At 43.4% G+C, this 23,087-nt stretch overlaps 1 protein-coding gene across 1 annotated transcript in view; it reads right to left on the bottom strand.

Moving 5' to 3' along the window:
• Window positions 1-6,085: 6,085 nt before the first annotated feature.
• Window positions 6,086-23,087, bottom strand: part of CD96 (CD96 molecule) — a 30,224-nt gene continuing 13,222 nt past the window's right edge. The window contains 8 exon segments of the mRNA XM_066568866.1: window positions 6,086-6,769; window positions 7,793-7,916; window positions 13,849-13,920; window positions 14,806-14,850; window positions 16,642-16,695; window positions 17,868-18,044; window positions 18,424-18,514; window positions 20,395-20,450. Coding sequence (XP_066424963.1) covers window positions 6,661-6,769; window positions 7,793-7,916; window positions 13,849-13,920; window positions 14,806-14,850; window positions 16,642-16,695; window positions 17,868-18,044; window positions 18,424-18,514; window positions 20,395-20,450 — 728 coding nt within the window. The 3' untranslated portion in view covers window positions 6,086-6,660.

Genomic DNA, 23,087 nt, shown 5'->3' with positions numbered 1-23,087 from the left:
CCTGATTCTCCAGATCAGAAGGCGGACCGGCTCACGAAATATTTTGGGAACGTTCTTTCCCCTCCTGACCCAACCATGATTGATCCTCTGAACTCCCTAGTCCCTGAAGTCCCAAGTCCCATGTGTGACAAGAGAAAGCGCTTGCTTCCCCCTTGACCGACCACTTCCCTTGCAGGAGAGCGGAACTGCGATTGTGGGGTCCACACTCGCTTTGTGATAGAATCACGTCTCACACACGCTCGATCACACCCCACTAAACCACACAGTACTCATGGTTCCTTTCCCATGTGGATTCTTTGTACATGTTGATTTTCCAAGTGAAAAAAAAGTACCGTGGCCTTGGAGATCCCTCTTTGGATCGTTCCGAGTTTCCAAGAGGTCTGGGGCCCGTTTTATCCCTCTTTGGCTGTGGTTCTGGCTTCGGTTCGGTGTTTGATTGGTTTTGTGAACTCTCAATCCTGTCAGGCCACTGAAGTCAGCCAGAGACGGGTCCCCGAACCCCAAATTCAAATCACATCAGGGTCACTAGAATTGTTATAAATGATCAATCGAAAGCCAAATTCGAAAATGCAAAAAGATTTATCTTTTTCTATGACCAAAATATGGTCCTCAAAACCACCACAGCCAAAGACCTCTAAAGCATCAGATCCCCCTCTATTCACAAGAGCTGCTTCTAGTGGGGATGTTTTATACAGTTTATTATGCCCGAGGCGAAGGAGTCCCAGTTTCTTTTGTAACTCTGCATATTCATAGTTGGTTCTTTCACTGTGCAGAGCTGGACAATCACTGTTTCCTGGTTGATAGCCAGCGTTGATCAAATCCCAGGAAGTTGCGTATTCACATGTATCTTTCTGGCAACTTTAGATCTCTCTTAGGCATCTTCCAATGACTCGGGATAGCAGTGATCATCTGATCATGGCGCTGGATGCGTTTATTCATAAGGTAAATGCCAATCGTTATCTGGCCGCCTTAAGGAATTTCAGAGTTTGAATAGACATCCACCTCTCAGGCTGCTTGTGGTCAGAGACTCGTTTGGATTTCACAATCTTTATAAAGTACATTCTTTTATAGCATGAATTATTTCTAACATATATTACAAAGAGGAATTTTAAAGACATAATCAGATGTTCCCTGAAATCAAATACTCTTTACTGTGGACTTCCCTGAGCTTTGTCTTGTCCTTAAAGAATAATTTCAAATATAATATTATTTTATATTATTTCTATTAAAATCTCCTTAGACAGGATTAAGTAATCATTATCCCCCTACATAGCTTTTCAGGAGCTTTCCATTGGTTATTGCTCAAAAGTTAATTGCAGAGTCAGGAAGAATTGCTTCCTAACATAATAAATAAAACCAAATTTCTCCTTTGTATCCTGCTTCTTCTGGAGTCAAAGCATACACAGATCTTTCTAATGTTTGCCACTTCTGACACATGGTGGCTCTAAATCCAGCAAAGACTATGCAAAGTAACCAATACTCTGTGCTGATTAGGAGGGCTAATTTCTGTGCACAGCTTTGTCAAGCAAACACAAACACTGAAACAAAGCTGAAGCAATTCTCAAGGCTTTCAACACAGCTGCAGGGAGAAAAACATTCCTGAAAAGAGAAAACTCCATACATCTGTTTTAAGATGGGCAAAACAGCCCATCCCAGGAAATTCTAAGTGACAAAGCCTATTATCAGCCACTGTTATCTAATGAGTCTGGCACTGGGATGGCCAGGGAGCCCATGCTCTCCCACAGCCTGCTCCCAGGCACTGCCACACTTCTGCCTGCATTCCAATTACTGGAGCACACCGTGCAAATTATAGGGGTGCTTCTTAAATAAACAAGCCAAGCTTAATTAATTTGCAGGACCAAAAAGTGCCTTGTAAGTGAAGCCGCTGGTAATTCAGGGCAATTAAGGCTTGGGATGGCTGTCAGGTGTTCCAGGAGCAGGGCATCCTCTAAGCTCAGAGCTGTCCTCTCTGTGGTCAGAGAGGTGGAAGCCAGGCTGAAGACACCTGTCTGCTACATGCACCCTATGGGCTTGGGGCTGGCAGCCTTTCCTGGGCCTCTGTCAGCAGGACCCAGCACCACCTGGATGCAACAGGCAGGAATGCTGGGAAGGGTCACTCACTCCACCGAAATGGCCAGGCCTTGGCACTGCTTTCACAAGGCACATTAGCAACTGCAAACAAATACTGAGAACAAATCCCTTCCTTTTGTGACTTTTCCCCCTCACCCTGCAGTATTCACCATCTCCTCAGGAGCAGATGAAAACCACTTGTGCATAAAACCAGCTAGCTGCTTAGCTTTCCAGTGTGCTGCTTTTATGGTTGTATAATGCAGGTATTATAGACCATATACAGTAGGACAAGCTAATTTCACAGTATAACATTACATGTTATTATGTGACCTCAGATTCTGACTTGAGTCTGCTTTACAGGTTTTATTATTCATGGATTTGCATTTAGCAATGTGGCTTTGGCTGGGGTAGAGTTCATTCTCTTCATAGTATCTGGTACGAGGATTTATGAACTAGTGTTTTGGATTTATGATAGAAACAATGTTGATAATGTAGAGATATTTCCATTACTGCTGAGCTGTGCTTACACAATGTCAAAGCCTTTTCTGCCTCTCACCCGACCACTGAGTGGGCTGGGGCTGCTAAAGGAGTTGTAAGGTGACACAGTTGGGACAGGCAGCCCCAAGTGACCACAGTGATGTCCCACACTGTATGGTGCCATGTTGGGAATATAAAGCTGGGGAAGAAGAAGGAAGAGAGAGACATTCAGAGCAATGGCATTTTGCCTTCCCAATTCACCATTACACTTGATGGAGTCTAGCTTTCCCATAATTGACTGAACACATGCCGGCCCATAGGAAGCAGTGAATAATTCCTTGTTTCTCTTTGATGGTGTGCAGCTTTTGCTTTGCCTATTAAACTGTCTTTATTTTAGCCCAGGATTTTTCTCACTTTTATTCTTCCAGTTCTCTCTGCATCCTACTGGTAAAAGTGATCTCCCAGCTGGGGTTAAACCATGACAAACATTTAAGACTCTCTTAAAAAATCTTTACTATATCCACACAGCAAGCTTTGAACGTTTTCCACTTAGAGAAAAGTCTTTATCTAATACTCCCATAGCCACCTTCAAGCATCTGGTAACTAGATCTGGCCAAATAATTCCAGATTTGACAGAACCCAAGTCCAAGCCAATGATTCCAGTTTTCATAGTGGGGCAGCTGCTGCTAAAAATAATCACTGAATCGTAGAATGCTTTGGGTTTAAAGAAATCCTGAAGTTATCATCAAGTTCCAACCCCTCTGCCATAGGCATGGACATCTTCCAGGTTGCTCAATGCCCCATCCAGCCTGGCCTTAAGCACCTCTAGGGATGGGACAGCTGAAGTTCTGAAGTTACTACAGTTGAGTAGGGGTTTTTTTTGTTGTTTTTGTTTGTTTGTTTGTGTTTGTTTTGTTTGTTTGGAGTTTTTTTGTTGTAGTGGGTTTGGGTTTGTTTTTTTTTTTTTTCTTTAAGGCAGGGGTCAATTTTGAAGTAAATTACAATTCTTGAGTGTGAAAAATGCCAATCACTTGTTTTTAAAATGTTAAAAGTTTAATAGTAATAAAATGGTTATAAAAATAGTAATATAATTAGAGTAATAAAAATTTGAACAATTGAGATTAGGACAATATGAGACAATAAAAACAAAGAGTTACGGACAGTCTGGGTACCTCTTTCTGGGCAAAATAAGCCCGAAAAAGGACACACAAAAAGGGACACACGTTAACAGAGGATTAAACCTTAAAAGCAATAGCCCGTTGCATATTCATACATCTCATACATGATGCATAAATTCCATTCAAACAAAGCATTCAGCATTCTGTCTGGTCAGTGTCAACTTCTTCATCTTAATCATAACAGCATCTTCATGACTGAGCAAGGCAGGAAGAAGTTCACTTCTTCTGATAATGGAGCAATAAATTCTCTTTCTCAGAAAGATTTATGTGTCCTGTGGCTGCTGTCTGGTGCGAGCACCTCATTCCTTTCTTTAAAAAAATATTCCACATACATAGTTTCTATTTTAACTACAAAAGTTACATTTTAACTACAAAACTACGCTTACAATACTATTAAAATGGTGCACTACTAATCAATACAATGTAATACATAGTAAATATCTGTGTAGAGCCATATAATATGCACATCGAGTATTTTTCACATCGAGAAAATATGTTCCATTCTTATCGTGGTGAGGAGCAGATAGAGGGAAACAGAAACATAAACCGTCCTACACCAAATTTACCTGCAGAAAACCAGGAAGATGGGGCTGGCACGGGGGGAATTTCCTCCCTCAGGTCCCAATCTGTTCGCTGCCCCTTTCCCTGTTCCCTCTCTAAAGCCGGCAGAGGAGGGCAGGCACCCTCGTTGTGCCCGTCCCTCCGCTCCAGGGTGGGGAGGGACACCGCCGCATTGCTGCGCTGCTGCCGGTGGGGTGGGAATGGGAAGGGACGAGAGAGGAGAACGGGGAAAGGACGGGGCAGGAACGGGGAAGGGACGGGGCAGGATGAGGGGCGGGAGCGGCCCCGCTCGCCGCCGGGCGCGGTGCTGCGACGCCACCTACTGGTGAGTGGTGGGAGCGCGGCCGCTGTGCCCGTCCGGGTGTCCTGGCGCAGGGATGTGAGAGGAAAGCCCTCGTGAGAGGCTGTGAGTCCCCAGCCAGGGCAGCTCTCCCGGGCATCGTTATCCTGCGGAGCACCGCTTGCAGAGACTGCAGCAGCAGCCTTCGGGGATGTGCGGTCGGGGAGCGGGGCTCACTGCAGGAAGAGGTGACATCCATGAGCGCTGCTCACGGTCAGAGGGAACACCTCCAGCCAGAAGCAAACGTAGGGATCAGAATACCCGAGATAATAAAGTAGCCCCCTTCGGTCTATATGCTATGGACAGTCGTCTAATGACAAGGAGGAACGTCCTTGCTCTCCACACCCCTTGGAATATTGTTATACATCTGTTTGGTTTTTTTGATGTTGTTGTTTGTTGGTTTGTTTGTGGGTTTTTTCCAATTTGTTTTCAAGGCCAACAACCTGCCTTCTTTTGCAGTGATGGGTGACATGACAAAAGTTAAACTGCTGTCCTTTTACAACACAGACAAGAAATGCTCAAATTAACATCGACCTTTCCACGCATAGGTCAGTATAGTTTTGTAGGAAAAAAAGTGTTTTCTGTTCAGCACAGATGATGGATTAAGAATTGCTTGTACTACAACATAAATAATGCAACAAAATATTCTAAAAAAAGTCTGTTAGATCATTCTTTCCAGTAAGCCATTAATTTAATCTAAAGTCCCGGGAAATACAGTGCTCTGAACCCTGACACTCATTGACCAGTGTTTAGCAGTAAATAAAGCAAATCCCATTCCTAAATCAGAATATCAATTTTAAGCCTGACATAATTGAAATTTAGCTGATTTGCATTAATTACAGAAATACCTTTGCAGTAACAATACATTTCTAAACAAGCTTAGAGGGATGGTTTCTTGGCTGCCTGAAGGTACTGCAATTGCTGCCAAAAGCAGAGCTCCTCCTGGAGCTCTGGTGCCTTGCACTGGTGATCACACAGCTGCTGACCTGGCTGAGAGCTGTGCAGAGGGCCAAGCCAAGCCCACCCACTGCACCATCATTTGTTCATTAGTGTCAATATGAGGAAATCTGTAGCTTGGGCAGGACAGGGGGAAGACTGGATCATCTCTTTCACAGGCTTAAGCTACCTGGGAAGCTACCCCTGAGGTCTTGGAAAATGTGAGGATAGCATGTGATGGAAGCTCATTAAGACCAAAGAAAAATAAAAGTACTACATTTTTTTTTCCTTCACGTATACTGTAAATATAATTCCTGAAAAGCAGACTTAAAAGTAAGTATTATTTCAAAGGCATAGTACTTCCAAAAGGACTAGAATTTTCCATTAACTCTAGGCTTGCTTCAGTCCTTAAGACTCTGGACCAAAATTGACTTTCTTGTTACTTCACCAATGACAGCTGGGACTTCTTTGCATACACTTGCACTGGGGCTGGTGATCTTTCATCTCACCAACCACCCTCCATGATCCAGTGCTGCAATCCTGTGCCAAGTGATGCAGGGTATTTTCTGTCTGTGTATGGTGCTGATTCTTTCTTTTGGTTTCACAGTGATAGAAAATTACATGTTGGATTATATTAGTCCACAGTAAAAATAAATAATTGCAATAACAGCTCATGTAGGTCTCAAAGTCTTGTGTTCAGCCACTGTTTGCTGTGTAACTGTGATGTTCATACAGCAGAGTTGTCATCTCTATACATTGAATAGATGGACAAGCTTCAACACTCTTCAGTCAGGCTGGGAGACTCATGTGTTAATCTGCTACCATGGAAGAGATGGCAAATTCCTAGTTCATCACCCAATTCAAATTAAGCACGTGTAATCTCACAGTGACACTTACTATGAATGCAGTGCATACATAGAGATACACAGGATGAAAGAAGTGTCCCAAGAAGTGCTCAGCTTCCAAAATTAATGTCATGTAGGAGCTCTGAATTTTAATATGGGTCATTACCACCAAGCTCCTGTAACCACTGTTCCAAAGGCAGAGCCTTTTAACTGTGCCAGTCTTCTGTGTGCTACACAAGGGGTGCAGGTGGTGTTACAGGCTCTCTAGTTCATGGCAGGATGGGGGAGTCCCATCAGACTCTACCATGGAGGTGTACTTTATTGGAGGCGGTGGTGGCTTAAAAGATGGAGGTCTGTTCATACTGCAATAGAAGAGAGAAAATGCACTATCACATGAAAGTAGCATATAAGACAGTTGTAAAATGTTCACAGGAGGAGGTGGATTGGCACTAAGTCATTATAAGAGCACCTGACATTAGCTGTTAAATACTGTGACTTCCCTGAATCTGTTTTATAACCCCAGGGCACCTTCTTCTATTCATTTGGCTTTCTTAGCTCCCACCTCACATTTTTTATTTCATTCATGTTTTAAAAGAACCGAACATGGTCCTGATGAACTATTCAAAATCCTTGCATGGGCCTTTTGCTCTCGTAACTTTTTTTGATCAATTTATAAATAAAGGTCCCACCTCAAATTAGTTAAAAAAATAAATCCTGTTTTTATCTTTGATATACAGGATTTACAGTTGAGTTTTAAGAGGATTTTCTAGAATCATAGGTGATTAATTATAACTTTGATTTTTTGAGTATTTTAATAATGTTGGTAAGATTTAAAATAATTGTCTCTTAGATATTGCTTTCACCAGTAGATCTTAGAGTGTTTTAGTAGAGAATCAAACTTTGGTAATAATTACACACTCAATGCTTTTTTGACTGCAATTGAGTTTTGGGTAGCCTACTTTCACATACATCATTCAAAACTCAAATAGACCTGCCCTAGAAGTACAATTTCATTAAAACATGTCCTCAAGTAACCATAGAAAATAAGAGCGCAAAAGCAGCTGGCAGGGAGGCTATTAGAAATGGGGGGCTCTGGGGACAAAAATTGACTTTTATTTTTCCCTTACACCCTGAAGCTGCACTGCAGCTCTTTTCTTAAAGTTTATTTTAAAGATAACCCACAGAATAGATGAAAGGACTGAGAACACTCTACTTTACATACTGCTGTATGAGAAAAATGGCATTAATGATCCATGTACTTAAAGATCTTGTGTGCTATGAGTCGTCTCAAATGAAAAGGTATAAATCCAAACAGCTGGGTTAGAGTTGGTGCTGCCCTCTGTGCCACCCCTCCCACCCCTATGGCTCCATTCACTGGTACTCACATCTCTTTCTGGTACTGACACCATTTCCTGATGCCTAAAGTTACCAGAGTGCTGCAGAGGAGGAGCAGGACAGCTACCACTCTTGGCCAGGGGAAGCGACTGACTTTGGTGTTCCTCCTGTCACCTGTAAGGGACACATGGAGGTCATCTGAAGGTCCTCAGAGAGGAGGGAAATCAGTGCTTGGTGCCTGGGGCTTGCTGCTCCCTGCTCTGCATAGTGCTGCTGTCAGTGCAGCCACTCATCACCAGGCTGAGGTTCCCAAACTCTGAGCACTGCAGCTCTGATTTATGGACTTAGCCCACTTTTGTTCTGACTGGGTGTGTGAGCTGATTTCAGCCACCCATTGGCTCACTTGACAAGATTATTTAGGCACAGCCCAGAGAGCATTTCATCCAAAACCCATTGGCTTTCTCTGTTCCCCTGTGAGCTGCTCTGCAAGAAGCTGCATGTCACAGTGCAGACAGGCACATCTGCCTACCCCTGCCCTCCTTCCCAATGGTTTATTTTTCACACCACTGACACCAGACCCTGCCAAAACAACTGGCCAAGGGCTCAGCTGCCTTTTGAGGTGAGCTCTTCTCAGCAGCACAGCATCCAGGTCCCATTCCAGCTGCCTCTCCCCACTGCAGTGCTGGGATTCCCCTTCCCTTCCCACTTCTGCACAGCCACCCTTGGGGGTGCTGACAGAGGTGCCCTCAGGTCCTAGGTATGGAGAAGAAGAAGAGAAGGAGCACAGTCCTCCTCCAGCTGCCAGAGGGTGCAGCAGTGGCCTGGGTGCCAGAGAGATCCATGGGTGATACGACTCCGTGTCAACTCCCATTAAGCTAGCATCACTACCCTGTGCAAGGCTGGCCACACTGGTGTGTCACCCTGGGTCTTACCCACCATGGCAACCAGTGCTGTGGCCAGTCCACCATGCTGCATGAGCCATGAGCTTTCCTTGGGGCACAAGAGTGTTACTGGCCAAATTTTGCTGCTGGAAGAAAGCATGTACTGGAACTTTACTTGCAGATGGAATACCAAAAGCCTGCAACAACCTGTGATAGTAGGATACAGAATCTGTGACTCCTCTTTTCATCTCTTTTCCCTTATTTTGGAATTTCCTGGTCAAATGGATGTGGTCCTCCAGATTTCGTGCTTCTGCAGTGGCACGCTGAAAGAAGAGGATATGTGTAGGATAACGTCTTACCAGTACTGTTCAGCAGGCTGCTGGTAGGAAAGAAGTCTTTTCCTCTGGTAACTGAAATTGTCTGATCTGTGATGCTGTAGGACAGGTTACCTATAAAGATATAGGCACAGAACATTTTTAGTTACTTACTTGTTTTTTTGTTTTTTTTAATGAAGGTTGTTTTGAACCCTCTGTTATTCACCCAACTGAAAATTCCAAAGTCAGAAATTTCCAGGATCAGGGTGTAAAAATTCACTTGGCAAGATGTGTACATTTTTGGCCTATGACCTGGTGTTGGATGAAAAAATGTGCTTGTATCAAAAGAAATATTATAAGAAGGAAAGGGAAGGGGAGGGGGAAGAGGAAGGGAAGGAGAGAGGAAAAAAGAGAAAGGAAGGAAGGAAGGAAGGAAGGAAGGAAGGAAGGAAGGAAGGAAGGAAGGAAGGAAGGAAGGAAGGAAGGAAGGAAGGAAGGAAGGAAGGAAGGAAGGAAGGAAGGAAGGAAGGAAGGAAGGAAGGAAGGAAGGAAGGAAGGAAGGAAGGAAGGAAGGAAGGAAGGAAGGAAGGAAGGAAGGAAGGAAGAAAGAAAGAAAGAAAGAAAGAAAGAAAGAAAGAAAGAAAGAAAGAAAGAAAGAAAGAAAGAAAGAAAGAAAGAAAGAAAGAAAGAAAGAAAGAAAGAAAGAAAGAAAGAAAGAAAGAAAGAAAGAAAGAAAGAAAGAAAGAAAGAAAGAATTAGTTAAGATGTTCCAGCAAGCCAGCATTGAGGCAGCTTTGAGCAGCAGAGCTGTTTGGGAGAATGATAAGCTTTACCTCATTGATGGTAATGAGAAACCTAAAGAACCACAGATGATTTTTGTGTCTGACCCACAAAAATCATCTATCATCTGTTTATAGACAGTTTTTTCCCTTCCTACTGATGGTTAAGATCAGTGCCCCATAAGGGACACATTTCTGTTTTTTCTAGCCATCTCTACATTCACAGCTTCTGAAATAATAAATACTCATCTAGACAATGGCACAGCATTTCCAGAGCTCCCATGGCACTTCTGATGTAGGGATCCAGTGGTGAAATTATTCAAATTTGTATAAAAAGAAATAATGACTTTCAATTGTCTTACAAACCTGTACACGATTACTTCATTAGGCTCTCCTGTGGCTGTTTTGGACTCTGACTTTCTTTGATGCACACAACAAATGAAACAACAGAGGAACCTGACAGTCTCTGATATAACTGCTGATTTATAAATCCAAGACAAAAACCTAGCTTTAAATTATGTAAATGACTAGCAAGACAGAACCAAGAAAATCTCTTTATTGTGAGATGCTTGCTGGCTTTGACTGAAATTGAGAGTTCAAGTGTGTGTGTGTGTGTGTGTGTGTGTGTGTGTGTGTATGTGTGCATTAAAAAGATGTAGTTCTAGGGCACTCTAAAAACTCACCGAGATTTTTGGATATTAATTCACTCCTTTTCTACTTGCTTATTAGGTGTTTGATTTTATGTGAATAGGTATGACACATCTCACATTTGTAAAATGCATAGCATTTTACAAAGTTATATGCAAAAAAAAAAAGGATATACACTTAGAAATCCGATAGGACTGTGCTGTATACATCACATTGATGAGCACTATTTATTCTTATTTACATAATGGCTTATGTTAGAGCATCCCAGGACCACAATGATAATGGTAATCACTGTTGTAGGAGCCCAGTGGCCCCGGGAGGGCACAGGGATTCATGTGTATGCCTCAGCAGACTCATTGGTGCCTGTGTGTTCTGAAACTGCCCTCAATTACAGCTGCTGGACCAAGGACCCTTCAAGGCCATTATCTCTTAGCTGGTGCTCAGGCAGGCACAGGTGTAGGGAAGCAGTGGCAGGGATATGGGGGTGAGTGGAGCAACACTCAGTATCCCCTCAAATAGTAGAGTAATTCAGCATGCTTTTAGAAAAAATTGCAACCAGCAAGCTGTGCAGAATTGTGGAGCATTAGAAGCTGTCACAAGGTTGTGGTATAACTGCATGGTTGTGGGTGCTACTAAAAATGCATTCACAAAATGGAAAGCAGCTGCTACATTTGTGCCTCAGCCAAAAGACAACTCCCATGGAAATGCAAAAGCACATTGACAGGTCCTGCTTGTTCCAAAAGCACAAATGCAAACCAAGATGTTAAAAAAGGAAGTCACTTTGGGCTTTATACTGCTGAGCAGAGATTTTCTAAAGGGAAAGACTAGTGGAAAAATATTCACCCTAGGGGTTTTTTTATTGATTTATTGATCTTTAATGAGGCTGTCTTTCAATGTTCTATTAGCCAGCCTTTATTACTTCACATTATCTCATTATTTCACTGCTGCTCTGCGATTTTATTTGGCTTCTCTGGCAATGTATTTCATCTATAAACTACCTTCAGCACTCACTACATTTGCCTAGCAACCATCTCAATTGCAATATTATGAAAATAAATATGTCTAATGAAACCAGGATACTCAAATGTTTTTTCATTCCTCTTTTGCCACTGCAAATCCTTGACAGCTTGGAAACCCAAGTCTTTATCTTCTAACTCAGTGGAACTCAACAGGAAAATTGCTTCTGTGAAGTATTGAAAATCTGGTACACGTTACTCCACATGACTTTGGCCTCTGCGCAGACACAAGTTTTCCATGCTTAGTAATAATTTTTGCATGGCAATGTGGTGACTCTCAACTAGCAGCTGAAAATAAGCACCACAGAACTAATGCTCTGAGAGAAGGCATCACAAATTGAGCACCTGAGGACCTTCTGCTGTGGTTTTTACAAGATACTCCAGATTACTGCAGGTTTGCAACCCAACATTTACTAAGCTGGTGCCACATTTGCACTTTGGCTTCATAACTCCTTTGTTGCAGTCCTGTGAAACAAAGGAGATGTGTTGTCTACTCACGTGCTGTTGTCAAAGCCTTTCTGAATGCTGTGGCACTGGTATAGCCTTTTGCCTCTGTGGTAGAAGTTAGCGCTCCTGCTGAAAAGCACAAAGCCTTGTAAAAATTGCTGTAGGGAACCATATGATTTGTTTTTCATTTCCCCCCCTCTTTCTTCCCTGTTTTCTGACTAATGAGGTCAAACAGGTGTAGCCCACTACTTGAGATGCTGGCTTCCCTCAGACAGGCATTACACAAAGCTGTGTCAGGTTTGAAAGCTTATCACAAGCTAGAAGCTCAAGAGGAGTTTTACTGAGATAGGTAAATAAACTTAGACAAACCATTTGAAGCATTTTTATATTTCAGCTTATTTTCATGTGAACCTCAGGAGCTTGAGTGTACTGGCTGGTTTTGACCTGAAACCAGTAGAGCAATGAACAAACATACATAAATCAGAATTTGGACAGGATGTCACTGGCTCCAGTGAAATAGAACTGTTTTCCGAACTAGCAAAAGGAAGTTTTGAAAAAGTTATAGTACAAGAGTCACACCTGTAATGTCTGATGCCAAATACCAACTTATTTGACATTTTCCTTTAAGCATTTTTTAATTGCTAAGGTTTCTAGAGCTCAGCTAGGTATTTATCTGATATTCAAACACAGACAGATGGTGGCTAGCACGTTGACCTTCATTTTCGCAAGAGAACTATTTCACATTTACTAAAAACAATCCATATTTCTTAACAACTGTCTCATTTTGGAAAAATATCAAGCCATCTGAACAAACCTGCAAAGGTGAACTGCAGCTTTAACTGATCATTCAAAGCCTGAGCATCTCTGGCTCAGTGATGGAGCAGTTGTGGAAACTAAGCAAAACCAGGCTACAGTTTTAGCAGTCTTGGTTTTGCTCCCCCTCTTCCTCCTCTTGCCTATATATGTGCACTCTTCTCTCATATGCATTTTCAGCTGTCTCTTAGATTTTCACTTGCAAAATAACAGGAATGAATGAAACCAGTAGACTAAAACAGAAGGCTTGAGCTTGGTGTCCTGTCTTGACTGCAGCCCAGAGGATTTGCTCAAGAAGCTGATCACTGTCACCAGTGTGAGGACCAACAGTGAGCCAGACCTGAGAAGTGCTAACCCAGGGCTGTCATACTGTAACTGGCACATGTTGGGACCACTGGTTAAAAGGCAATTGCTTCCCAGGCTACTTGCAGAAGAAAAATGGCTCAGATCCTTCTTACATTGCAAGTTTGACCTTGCACCACCTCAACCAGGGAAAAGGTATAATTCAGCGAGGAGAACCCTCTCTCTTCACATTGTATATTTATAGCCTTTGTTACAAATTTTTTGTTGAGATGGAAGGGCTTCCAGTCCCCTTGAACAAGCAACTTTGGTGTTCTGCTGTCAGCCAGGCAAATGTCTCTGTTTTGGGGATGGGAAAGGCAGTTTGAGAAGCAGCAAATTTTCATTTCAGCTGCAATCTGTGTTCCTGCCTTGGCATATCTCAGTTAAGCCTCTGCAAGCCCCTGGGCTTTATGTTGAGGGATTCAGCTCCCAAAGAGCTCTTTTGGGGCAGGCCAAAGCCTTGTGTTTAGTATCTTCCTCCAGTGTTCTATTTAGGTATGATATTTAACTAAAAACAGTAGGTATTCTTCATAAACACTATAATAACACTAATTAACTTCTTTGTAAACACTAATAACACTCAATGTCTGTTCAGTTGCCAAAATTAATGAATGTATTCTAAAGAGAGCATTAAAAAAGATAAAATCAAGACAGTATTTTCTCATATATTTATTCCTGAACTCTGGTTACACTGACAGTGGTTAGTGTAACCAGTGGTTAGTGATTAGTGTGCAAAGCACTAGGAAAAGAACTTCAATGGATATTAAATGTCTTGCTTCCAAACAAGTAAGATAGTTATTGTGTTTATGTGTCTTTCTTCTACATTGTTGAAGCAATAGAGAAGACAGTTTGATTCAATTGATTACCTTGTGTTGTGGAAGCAGGAGTCAAATTTGCTGGACTTGTGAAATCTAGAGAGGCCACAGATGTCAGCTGTGCTCTAAAGACAGTTAACATGGTATCACATTTAGTCAATAGATTCTTCAGAAAATAATGTTAATAAATTACAAAACAACCTAGATCAAAGACCTTGCAGTAGCTATTGGGTAAATGCAGACTGAGCAGCAGAAATCCTGCCGTGGGAGTTAAGGCTAAATGCTCAAAGCACATTTCGCAACTCCAGTGGGGCACAACTCAAGTTCCTTGCACTTGCAAGGCAGCTGATGTTATCAATGCTGACCCTTTCCTGCTGGCTGGCTGCTGGCATTGCTTATTTGTGCTTCTGTACACAGAGTTTGTTTTGACTGCTGCGGAGTGGATTGTGCACTTAAATGTGGTGCTCCCCAGCTATGCCAGGGCCTTGCCAGAAGTCATTCATGACAACAGGCCACAGCCATATCAGCCCAGGAGATCACCTGCTCTTGTGAGTTTTCCTCTCAATTGCTGAAGGTAGTTCTATGTAATTATCCATAGCCATGCTCTGGTAAAACAGAGTTAGTTATATACCCTGCTGTTGGGTCAAGGAAAAGTGATGGCTTTAACTTTTCTATCACATGCACCTCTCTGTCCCAATAAGACAAATTTATTTACAGTTTTATAGGCAAATTATTCAATTTTATAAGAATATGTAAGAATTATATATAACATTCAGCATGCCATTTAACGTTCTGTCCTAACATGGCAGTTTTAGCAAGATTTCTTTCACATCTCTGCTTGGCTAACCTCACAGCTCACAACTTCCCAAGCAGCAGCACATTGGTACTGTCAGCACCAGAACATACTGACCTTTGCCTGTCACACCTCTGACTCTGTGTGCATGACATTTAGGCAGTGGTAAAGTAGAGATCCTACGTATATTGAATAAGTAATATTTTGCCCCTTACTTGAGGCTGTCATGATAGCTGATGTAAGTGTCGAATTACGGAAGTCTATAACAAATCAAAGCAAACATTCAACATAAGAAAGGTGTTTATTCTGCTTTAGGAAAGTGGGTAATTGAAAGGTTCAGGAGCAAGAAAGTGTATCACACCTAAATTCCAAATAATCTTTCCATGCACAACTCAGCCAAGTAGTCCAGAAAGAAACATTAAATACCTGAGGTAACTGTGCTGAGAAATCCTGGAGAAACAAAGGGGAAAAACTTTGGAGCCCCTGGCACCTCAACTTAAAAACCGGAAATGAATCACATGGGTTTATTCCATAAAAAGAGGTGCACTGTATTAGCACAGATGCTGAAACAACATTTATGACCTGGTGGTGGCACCTGCACAGTTTCATCCATGAGACACTTCAGAGGCAACTCTGAGAGGAAATTTCAGGGACACTCTGCACTGAAAAGTGCTCACTGAGTCCTCAGAGAAGAGGAGGGGGAATTATTCCTTCTAATTACAAACTGTTAACCACACAGGCAAGCTCAGCAGAGACACCATCTTGCCCAAGCAGCATATATGTCCTAGATGTCTGTTTTCTTTCCTATTTTTTCCCAGCAGGAGAGGTGAAGTACTTCCTTAGTAGGCCAGGAGGATGGATAATGTCCCCCCAAAAATGTCCATGAAGGAAGCGATCTATTAAAGTTCACACACTTCATTAGAAAAATATATCTGGGAAGGCAGTCAGAAAATACCTTTGTCTGGTCAGGCATGTGTGGAGGGCATTGGGTGGGACTGCAGACTGGATCTTAGCATAGGCAGGTGACCATCCACTCTCCAGCTGCTTTTTTGTGCTAATACTTGTACCTCCTGTGACTGCTACTCTTTCATTTGCATTTCAGCTGACCCTTGCCTGCACTAACAGGGATTTCACAGTAGCTGGCTGACATAAAGGACTCCTTACCAAAAATGCAACAGGCCTAAAAACCAGAGCAGTGAAGGTCTTTGAGATGTGCCTGGTTCCCAGAGGGTTCTGCAGAGTGTACAAGGCGAAAAAGGGTGGTGGCCAGATGCAAGCTGCCAGGCTTCCTTTGAGATTTCACCTTGCAGAGGCCAGCAGAGGAAAAAGTCTCCCTCTCTCAGGGTCCCCCAGTATGTGGGATGGTTTTCTGGTACCCAGTGGGGTATTGGCTGAGCCCCCAGGGCCTACCACAAGCAACACTTGCCAAAGTTTTTCACAAAACCCATACTTTTTTTCTTGCCATCTACTTACAGCATTTCTCTGACAAACTCATGTAACCCCCCACTACATGCTGCCTCCCATGCAGAGCAGAGCAAAGCAAACTGCTCCAGGAGAGATGTTTCCAAAGGGCTTCAGCTGAGGTGTGGACTGAACATTTATCTGTCTGCAATAAACTGATAATAAGACAAACTTGCAGGGGAAGAGCAAGGATTTACGAAATTTACACAAATTAAGAAACATTATGTCAGTTCTTTAACATGGCAAAAATGTTGAGGAACTTGGCTCTGTGCTTAAGCAGAAGGTAGAGCCATTAGGAGGGCTGTTATTTTTACTTATTGGTTCAGTACTCAAAGAGCTGTATTCGAAGGCCAGCTGAAGCATCAGAAATAACATTAAGTGCCTCTCAAGGCTGGAGTTTAATTATGCTTGGTCTTAATTATAAGAGATTACATCACCAGAATATTGGTTAGTAGTATTTTCTCTGAAGTCAAAGCTGCAGAAAGGGGTTCCTTACTACCCATTTAGAGTAGTAAATGCTACAACAGCTTTAGGACTTTAAACAGACCTCAAACACAACCCAAGTTATTTTATTCTCTAATTTATCCTACCATCTGAAACCATGGTAGTAAAAACTTCAGCTGAGGCTTCATTAGACTTATTGTCTGTGACGGGACAAAAAAGAGAAAGATTAAAGCAGCTCTTAAAAGTAGTTATAAAGGCTAAAAATTTAGTTTGGGCTTGTTTCATATTGTGCACCTTCGCAGAAGGGATAGCTGAGAATTAAAGTAATTCTTTCCTTTCTATCACATCTTAGTACTTTAACATTTTTATACAGAGTGGATCTATCTTAGCATTAGCATAGCCTCCTGGCAAGAACACAGCTTTAACTGACAGCTCTTCGATAGGAATACATTTCTAGAAAACTGCAAATTGGGGGAAATGAGTAATTTTTGAGAAAAATTTATGATTTATCTCCCTCTTCTCTGAAGCTGTGTTTACAGAGGAGTAAGCTGTGGCTTTTGCTACAGTCTTACCTTGTGGAAAAACATATCAATAGGAATATACACAGCCACAAGAGAACCCAGCTGAGCTGAAATAGTTGCCATGATAGGTGATGTGCCCCTAGATGCTGCTAAGGAGTCAGCAGCTCAGCTGTATTGTCTGTGTAGCAGGGAGCACACATAATTTAAAAAAAAAAAAAAAAGGTATAAATATGCATTTGCATGTAAGAGGAGACATGCACAAGAGAGTGCTAAAGGAAATCTGTCTGCCCTTTTCACCAGTCACCCTGCATCCTCAGAGGTGCTGAAAACTGTACCACCAAGGATCCTGCTTTTACCAAAAAAACAGGACAGTATTTCTCCCCACTTCCCTAATCATGTAGCTAATTCTTACAGTAGAGATTATAAGGGAGTTTCTCCACTATCCACAGAGGCGCAGCCTTTTGCATGTTTTACTGAAGGTGTATAACATAACCCTGAGTCTGAGGATTTGATCTCCCAGGGAGCCATGAGTGGTCCATGAGAAACACATAATTATAATAGTTCACTAGTGCCATGTGGCTATATTAGAGTATTTTTGGGTATGGAAAGTACAGCAAGATTCTGCCTAAACAAACAAGTGTCTTCTGTTTGTGGAGAAGTTTCTTAGCTCATTCAGAGGCTTGAGCAAATATTTGAGCCAAAAAACCTGCCAGAGAGTTCAAACTGCATGATAAACTTGTACAATAAAACTTTTATATTGTTGGCATTTCTTCAGTATTTTAAGTAACAAGCGAGTACATGTGTTTGGTGTTCTTAACATTTTAGTTGTGTCCTACTGAAGAAAAACATACCGAAGGAAATAAATATTTCTTTTGATGAAATAATCTTCATTTCATTTCCCAGGAAGGGAAACAGACACACACATGAGAATGTCTTATGTGTCTTATGGGTCCCTTGGAACATCAGTGTTGATCTCAACTCATAGAAACCTTCACTGTCTTGCAAGTCTTCTTGTACCACAGAAATTTCTTGGGGAGAGAAAAAAAAAAAGAAAGTACCCTCTTGTTACACCAAACTCTAAGTCAGAGCTGTGCAAAATGTTGGTACTGGAAAGCAGGATCATATAGCCGCAGGTTTCTTTGCTGAGACACTGTCAAAGATTTGGCAAGAATGGTGTGGTCATGCCAAACCACAGTTCCCATCCAGGCAGGGGACTCTGGTCACAGCCTTTTGTTAGATGTTTCCTTTGAGGGGGGAAACAGCTTTGAGAGCTGTTTCCTTTGTGCTCTCCCCCTCAGACACATAGACACCTACAGGTTCCCTGGGGCAGAAGTGGATAGGAGTCATAGCTTTCCCTGGGAACCACTCCTGTAGCTGTGCTGTTTCTCTGTGGACAGGTTGCTTTACTTCCAGGCTGCTCTGTCAGGTTCACTCTGTCCATGTACCACAGGAGGCTTGGCTTGGGAAATGCCTTCCTCACGACACAGCTCACATTAGGCTGTGGGGCAGCACAAGGCAGTTGTTAGGTTAAATACACACACACACACACACACACACACACACACACACACACACACACACACACACACGCATGTATGTATGTTAAGTGAGCCTCTGACATTTCCCTCCTGGCTGCCAGCTTCCAAATGCCTGTATGGACAATGCTCTGGAAGGAAGCACTTGCTTTCCCTTTATTGTGTTTCTTGCCCACTTCCCTTATTTTTCTGATTGCACTGTTGAATGAGAGCCCAGGGACAGCCCTGTTGCCCTGAGTGTCAGGACTCCAACCCCCTCCAGTCCTGTGCTGTGGCTGGAGAGATATAGAGTGACCCCCACCCTCCTGCTCCCAGTGACAAACACTCACATGGAAAAACACTGGAACTAATAATGGGTGCAGTGTGTGTGATGAGAATAAGACACTTTCTGATTGCCATGAAAATCCTCTCTTCATTTGGCAGATAAAGAAGGAGACAATTCCCATGAAAAAGACTGCCTAGCCCGATATGTTGAATATAAAAAAATGGATACCTTTGTAGCAGACAGAATATGCATGACATTTCCAGAAATCACAAGGAATTGGATACTTTAGATGCAGTAGTCCTGGTTCTATGCCAATTGTTCCAAAGATCTGTGTTTGTGCTCTGGTTAATTTCTCAGCAAACAATAGATGGGCAGGACTTCAAAGTCAAGGCTAGATGAAGGCTTGGGCACTAGCAGGGTGAGAGGTCTCATCCTCATGCTGCCTGGAGATTCTGGAGTATATTTATTTAGCAGGTTATTACACTGTTAAGTACTAAACACTGTTATAAGAGTGCCCTTGTTTTCAACAGAAGAAAAGAGCATGTGTTACTCATGCAGCACAAACCTCTCTTGCTCCCTCATTCAAAGCAAGTGGTTCCCACATTAAGTTGGAAACAAGCTTGATGTAGTGAAGCCGGCAGAAGTCAATCATTCAGTACAAAGACTGAAACTATCCAGCTGAAACTCTTTCCCTCCCATGGTAAACAGCACCTGAGCTTGTAGTGTAATGGCTTTCTCCTATTTTCCTCTTCATTATTCCCTTATTTTTCAGGCACTTTTAGGTCATAATATTTTTTCAATTCTTCCTATGAATAAATAGAATTTTGATATCCTCACTAGATATAAGCCCTGCAAAAAAAGGCATAAAAGAGAAGCAAAGAAGTCAGTGTTTGTTTGGAGGTGAAGAACAGACAGAGGCTCTTGGGGGAGTTTCTATTGCCCAGTCTTGTGATAGCAGGCACCCCTTGCTTTGTTCAACAGGACAGTGCAGACAAAAGCCTACAATGTCCAACACCACACCCAGAAATATGTTACCAGGAAAATTATACCAGTTTTCAGAACCAACTGATACATGAATTGTGTGAAGTGGGTGGTTATGGTTAGTACAAGGTTCTGCTTGCCCATGAGCTCTGTTTCCAAGGAAAACCTTCTTGATTTGAGATACTTGCCAATCAAAAGGTTTAACTTGGAGGGATGGAACAGGAAGCAAAGCACCATAGCTAATAGCCAGAGAGGCTTACTAGTCAGTCATATGAGCCATAAATATGTTTTATCCCAAGCATGGCCAGTGCAATTCAGTAGGCTTTTAGGTTTTGCCATTACCAAAACTGAAACAGAGGCCCACACCATAGAGAAGTCCTTAGAAGTCCCCGGTTTGTGCTCACTGCTGTGGGGGTGGCAATAGCTCAGAGGAAAGGGCGTGAGCACCTCGTGTTAACTCAATGCCTTGCCTGCTGCCCTGTGAGCTCAGTCAGTTTGGTGGATGCCTCCTATGCCTGATTCAGCTCAGCTTGCCTGGCCTTGCTCGGGTGGCATGGTGGCAGTCACAGGCATCACTCTTTGTCCAAAATTGCTCACCTTCTGTGAGGTGCTGGCTGAGCTCTCCTCCAAGCTAATGAAGATCTCAGGGTAAGCTGGAAAGCAAACATAAATGTATTAGTGAAATGGACACTGCAGATCACATTAACAGCTTCTCATAACACTTAACAGCATTGTATCATAAGAAGAGTGGGAATTTGTGGAAGAATGGCTATGTGACAGGGGCCATGTTCTGGACCAGGAATCAGGAGGATGTAGCTAATCTGGGTCCCTGCACCTGCAAAACACTGTGCCCTTGAGCATAGCTGTGGTACAATAACAAGTAGTGAGAGAGACATGAGAAAAGAAAGATGTAACCCCTAGGGTATGAGGAAGAGCTGATATTGTAGTATAGCCAATAGATTGCTTAGCTTGCAGAATATGTATGAGCTTATTACTTGTTGTGCATAAAAGTCTGATGCTCTCTTCAATAAATGAAGCTTGCTAAACACTCATATTGAGCATCCAAGTTTCCCTCACCACAACAAATGGCCCCCGAACGGGGACCCTACAGAGGGCTTGAACCTGCGAGCCACGGTTCGGTGCAGTATTCCGTGTCAGTCCCGACACAGCACAGGAGGCAAAAGAGCGGGCTCTGCGTCCCCGAGCGACCTTAGAGAAGGGTCTCGGCAGGCGAAAGAGCGGGCTTTGTATCCCCGAGCGACCTTAGAGAAGGGTCTCGGCCGACTAAGCGCCGCCGATGTCTTGCAAGGGCTGCAACAGCGCTGATGACTAAATTAGAAGGTAATGGAGGGACAAGCAGGGTATGGCCTTTTTAAATGCTTTTCACAAAAGCGGGGATTACAGGGTATCAACCTGGGAAAAGAACTCCCGGGATTGCTTGCATATGGAGTTGCAAAAAGTGTTTGCAGATCCCAATCAGGTCTTTGAGGAGTTAGAGTGGTGTAGGTTTGGGGATAAGTTGTGGGAAGCTGTGTTAGATGAGTGTAAAACTCCAAAAAAGTTGTCTAAAACTTGGTGGACAGTTGCTAATGCACTAAAACAGTACCAGGCAGAGCAGAAGGCTGCTCAGGCAGTCTCTGCCCGATTGGGAATGCCTGTTCCTAGTGAGAATAGTGGGGCCTCAGCATCTACGTCCTCTTATCCTCTGTCCCCAGCAACTACCACGGTGTATCAGCCGGGGGGGACGGCCTCTGCAGCAACCGCCCGAGCCGCTCCTTCTGCACCTCCACTGGCAGCGAGGTATTGGCCCCCCACCTCCAGCTGGAGAGGACGGCAGGGAAAGAAAAAGGAAATGCTTGACCCCGAGGTGGTGCAAATTGCTAATGAAAGGCGTAAGGCATGGCGAGAGATTACAGGAGAGGCAATAGTTGCAGGCGACCGAGCGGCTGCTGATGCCTTGCTTGAGGTGGCTTGTCCGGTGGTTTACGCACCAAATCCTGCTGGAGGCTTGCAAGCAACTGTCACTACCTTAGATTGGAAATGGCTGGCACAGCTCCGTGCCACTGTAAGTGAATGTGGTATCCACAGAGAACCAACTCGTCAGATGCTCAATTATTTGTGGGGAGGGAACATACTGTTGTCATCGGATATTAAAAACCTCATGAGGCTAGTGCTTACCCAGCATCAACAGTTGTTGTTTAATGCTCACTGGCAGGCTGCGTGCCAAGAGTCTGTGGCTACCCTGAGACAGCCAGGAGATCCGCTATATGGAGTTACTTTAGAGGAACTTATGGGGATAGGGGCATACCTAAGGACGGAGGCGCAAGCACTAATCGGGCCTGAGAAGCTGAGGGAGGCTATGAGATTATCCCGGATGGCGCTCGATAGGGTGAAATTCCCAGGGGGTATTCCCTCATACATGGGAATTAAACAAGGAAGAGAAGAGCCATTTTGGTTGTTTATTGACAGAGTGGTGAATGCTATTCAGACAGCAGGGGTCCCCGAATATATGCACGGAGCACTACTAAAGCAATGTGCCCTACAAAATTGCAATCCCACCACTAGGGGTATACTTGTCACACTCCCTGGTACCGGGACTGTTGAGGAGGCTTTAGAATGAATGGCTCAGGTGCCGGTGGGGCTGCAGGCTATGTTAGTGGAAGCAGTAAGAGATTTGGGAAGTAGTTTCAGGGAGCAGGCGCAGGCAACGCAGTCAGGTGTTGGCTGCCCTTGCCCCCTTGCAAGCGTCGGTAAATCGGCTTCAAAGAAAAGGACCATCACGATTCCGATGCTTCTGCTGCAGAACTGCTGGCCATATGCGATGGGATTGTACAATGGGAGCTGTGTGGTGCCAGTGCTGCAAGTCTGATGCACACAATGAGTCAGCCTGCCGGCATGTCTCAGGAAATGGGAAGCCCAGCGGGAGGGGTCGCCCCGCTCCGACACAAGTGGCGGCCCAGAGCCCAAGCGCCTTCCCAGCACAAGCACCTCCTCCTTCTGCCCCGCAACCAGTGGAAGCCTCAGTTTGGACCTGGCAACCTCAATAGACTGCAACTTAATAGACTGAAAACTGCAGCGTATCCCAATGGGGATTAAGGGCCCAGCTACAGCCAGCGGACAAACTGTGGGAGCTTTGTTGATTGGACATCTGCCAGCATGTTGGGATTTACTATTCTTGTTGGACTAATTGATGCTGATTCTACAGGTGAAATACAAATAATGGCACAAACACTATTCCCACCATTGTTTATTCCGGCCGGATCGCGAATTGCTCAATTAATCCCCTTGCC

Source organism: Molothrus aeneus, chromosome 2 (genome assembly GCF_037042795.1).
Source record: "Molothrus aeneus isolate 106 chromosome 2, BPBGC_Maene_1.0, whole genome shotgun sequence".
Taxonomy (NCBI): Eukaryota; Metazoa; Chordata; class Aves; order Passeriformes; family Icteridae; genus Molothrus; species Molothrus aeneus.
The sequence above is the reverse complement of the archived record's forward strand: the minus strand, read 5'-3'. Positions and strand labels throughout refer to the sequence as shown.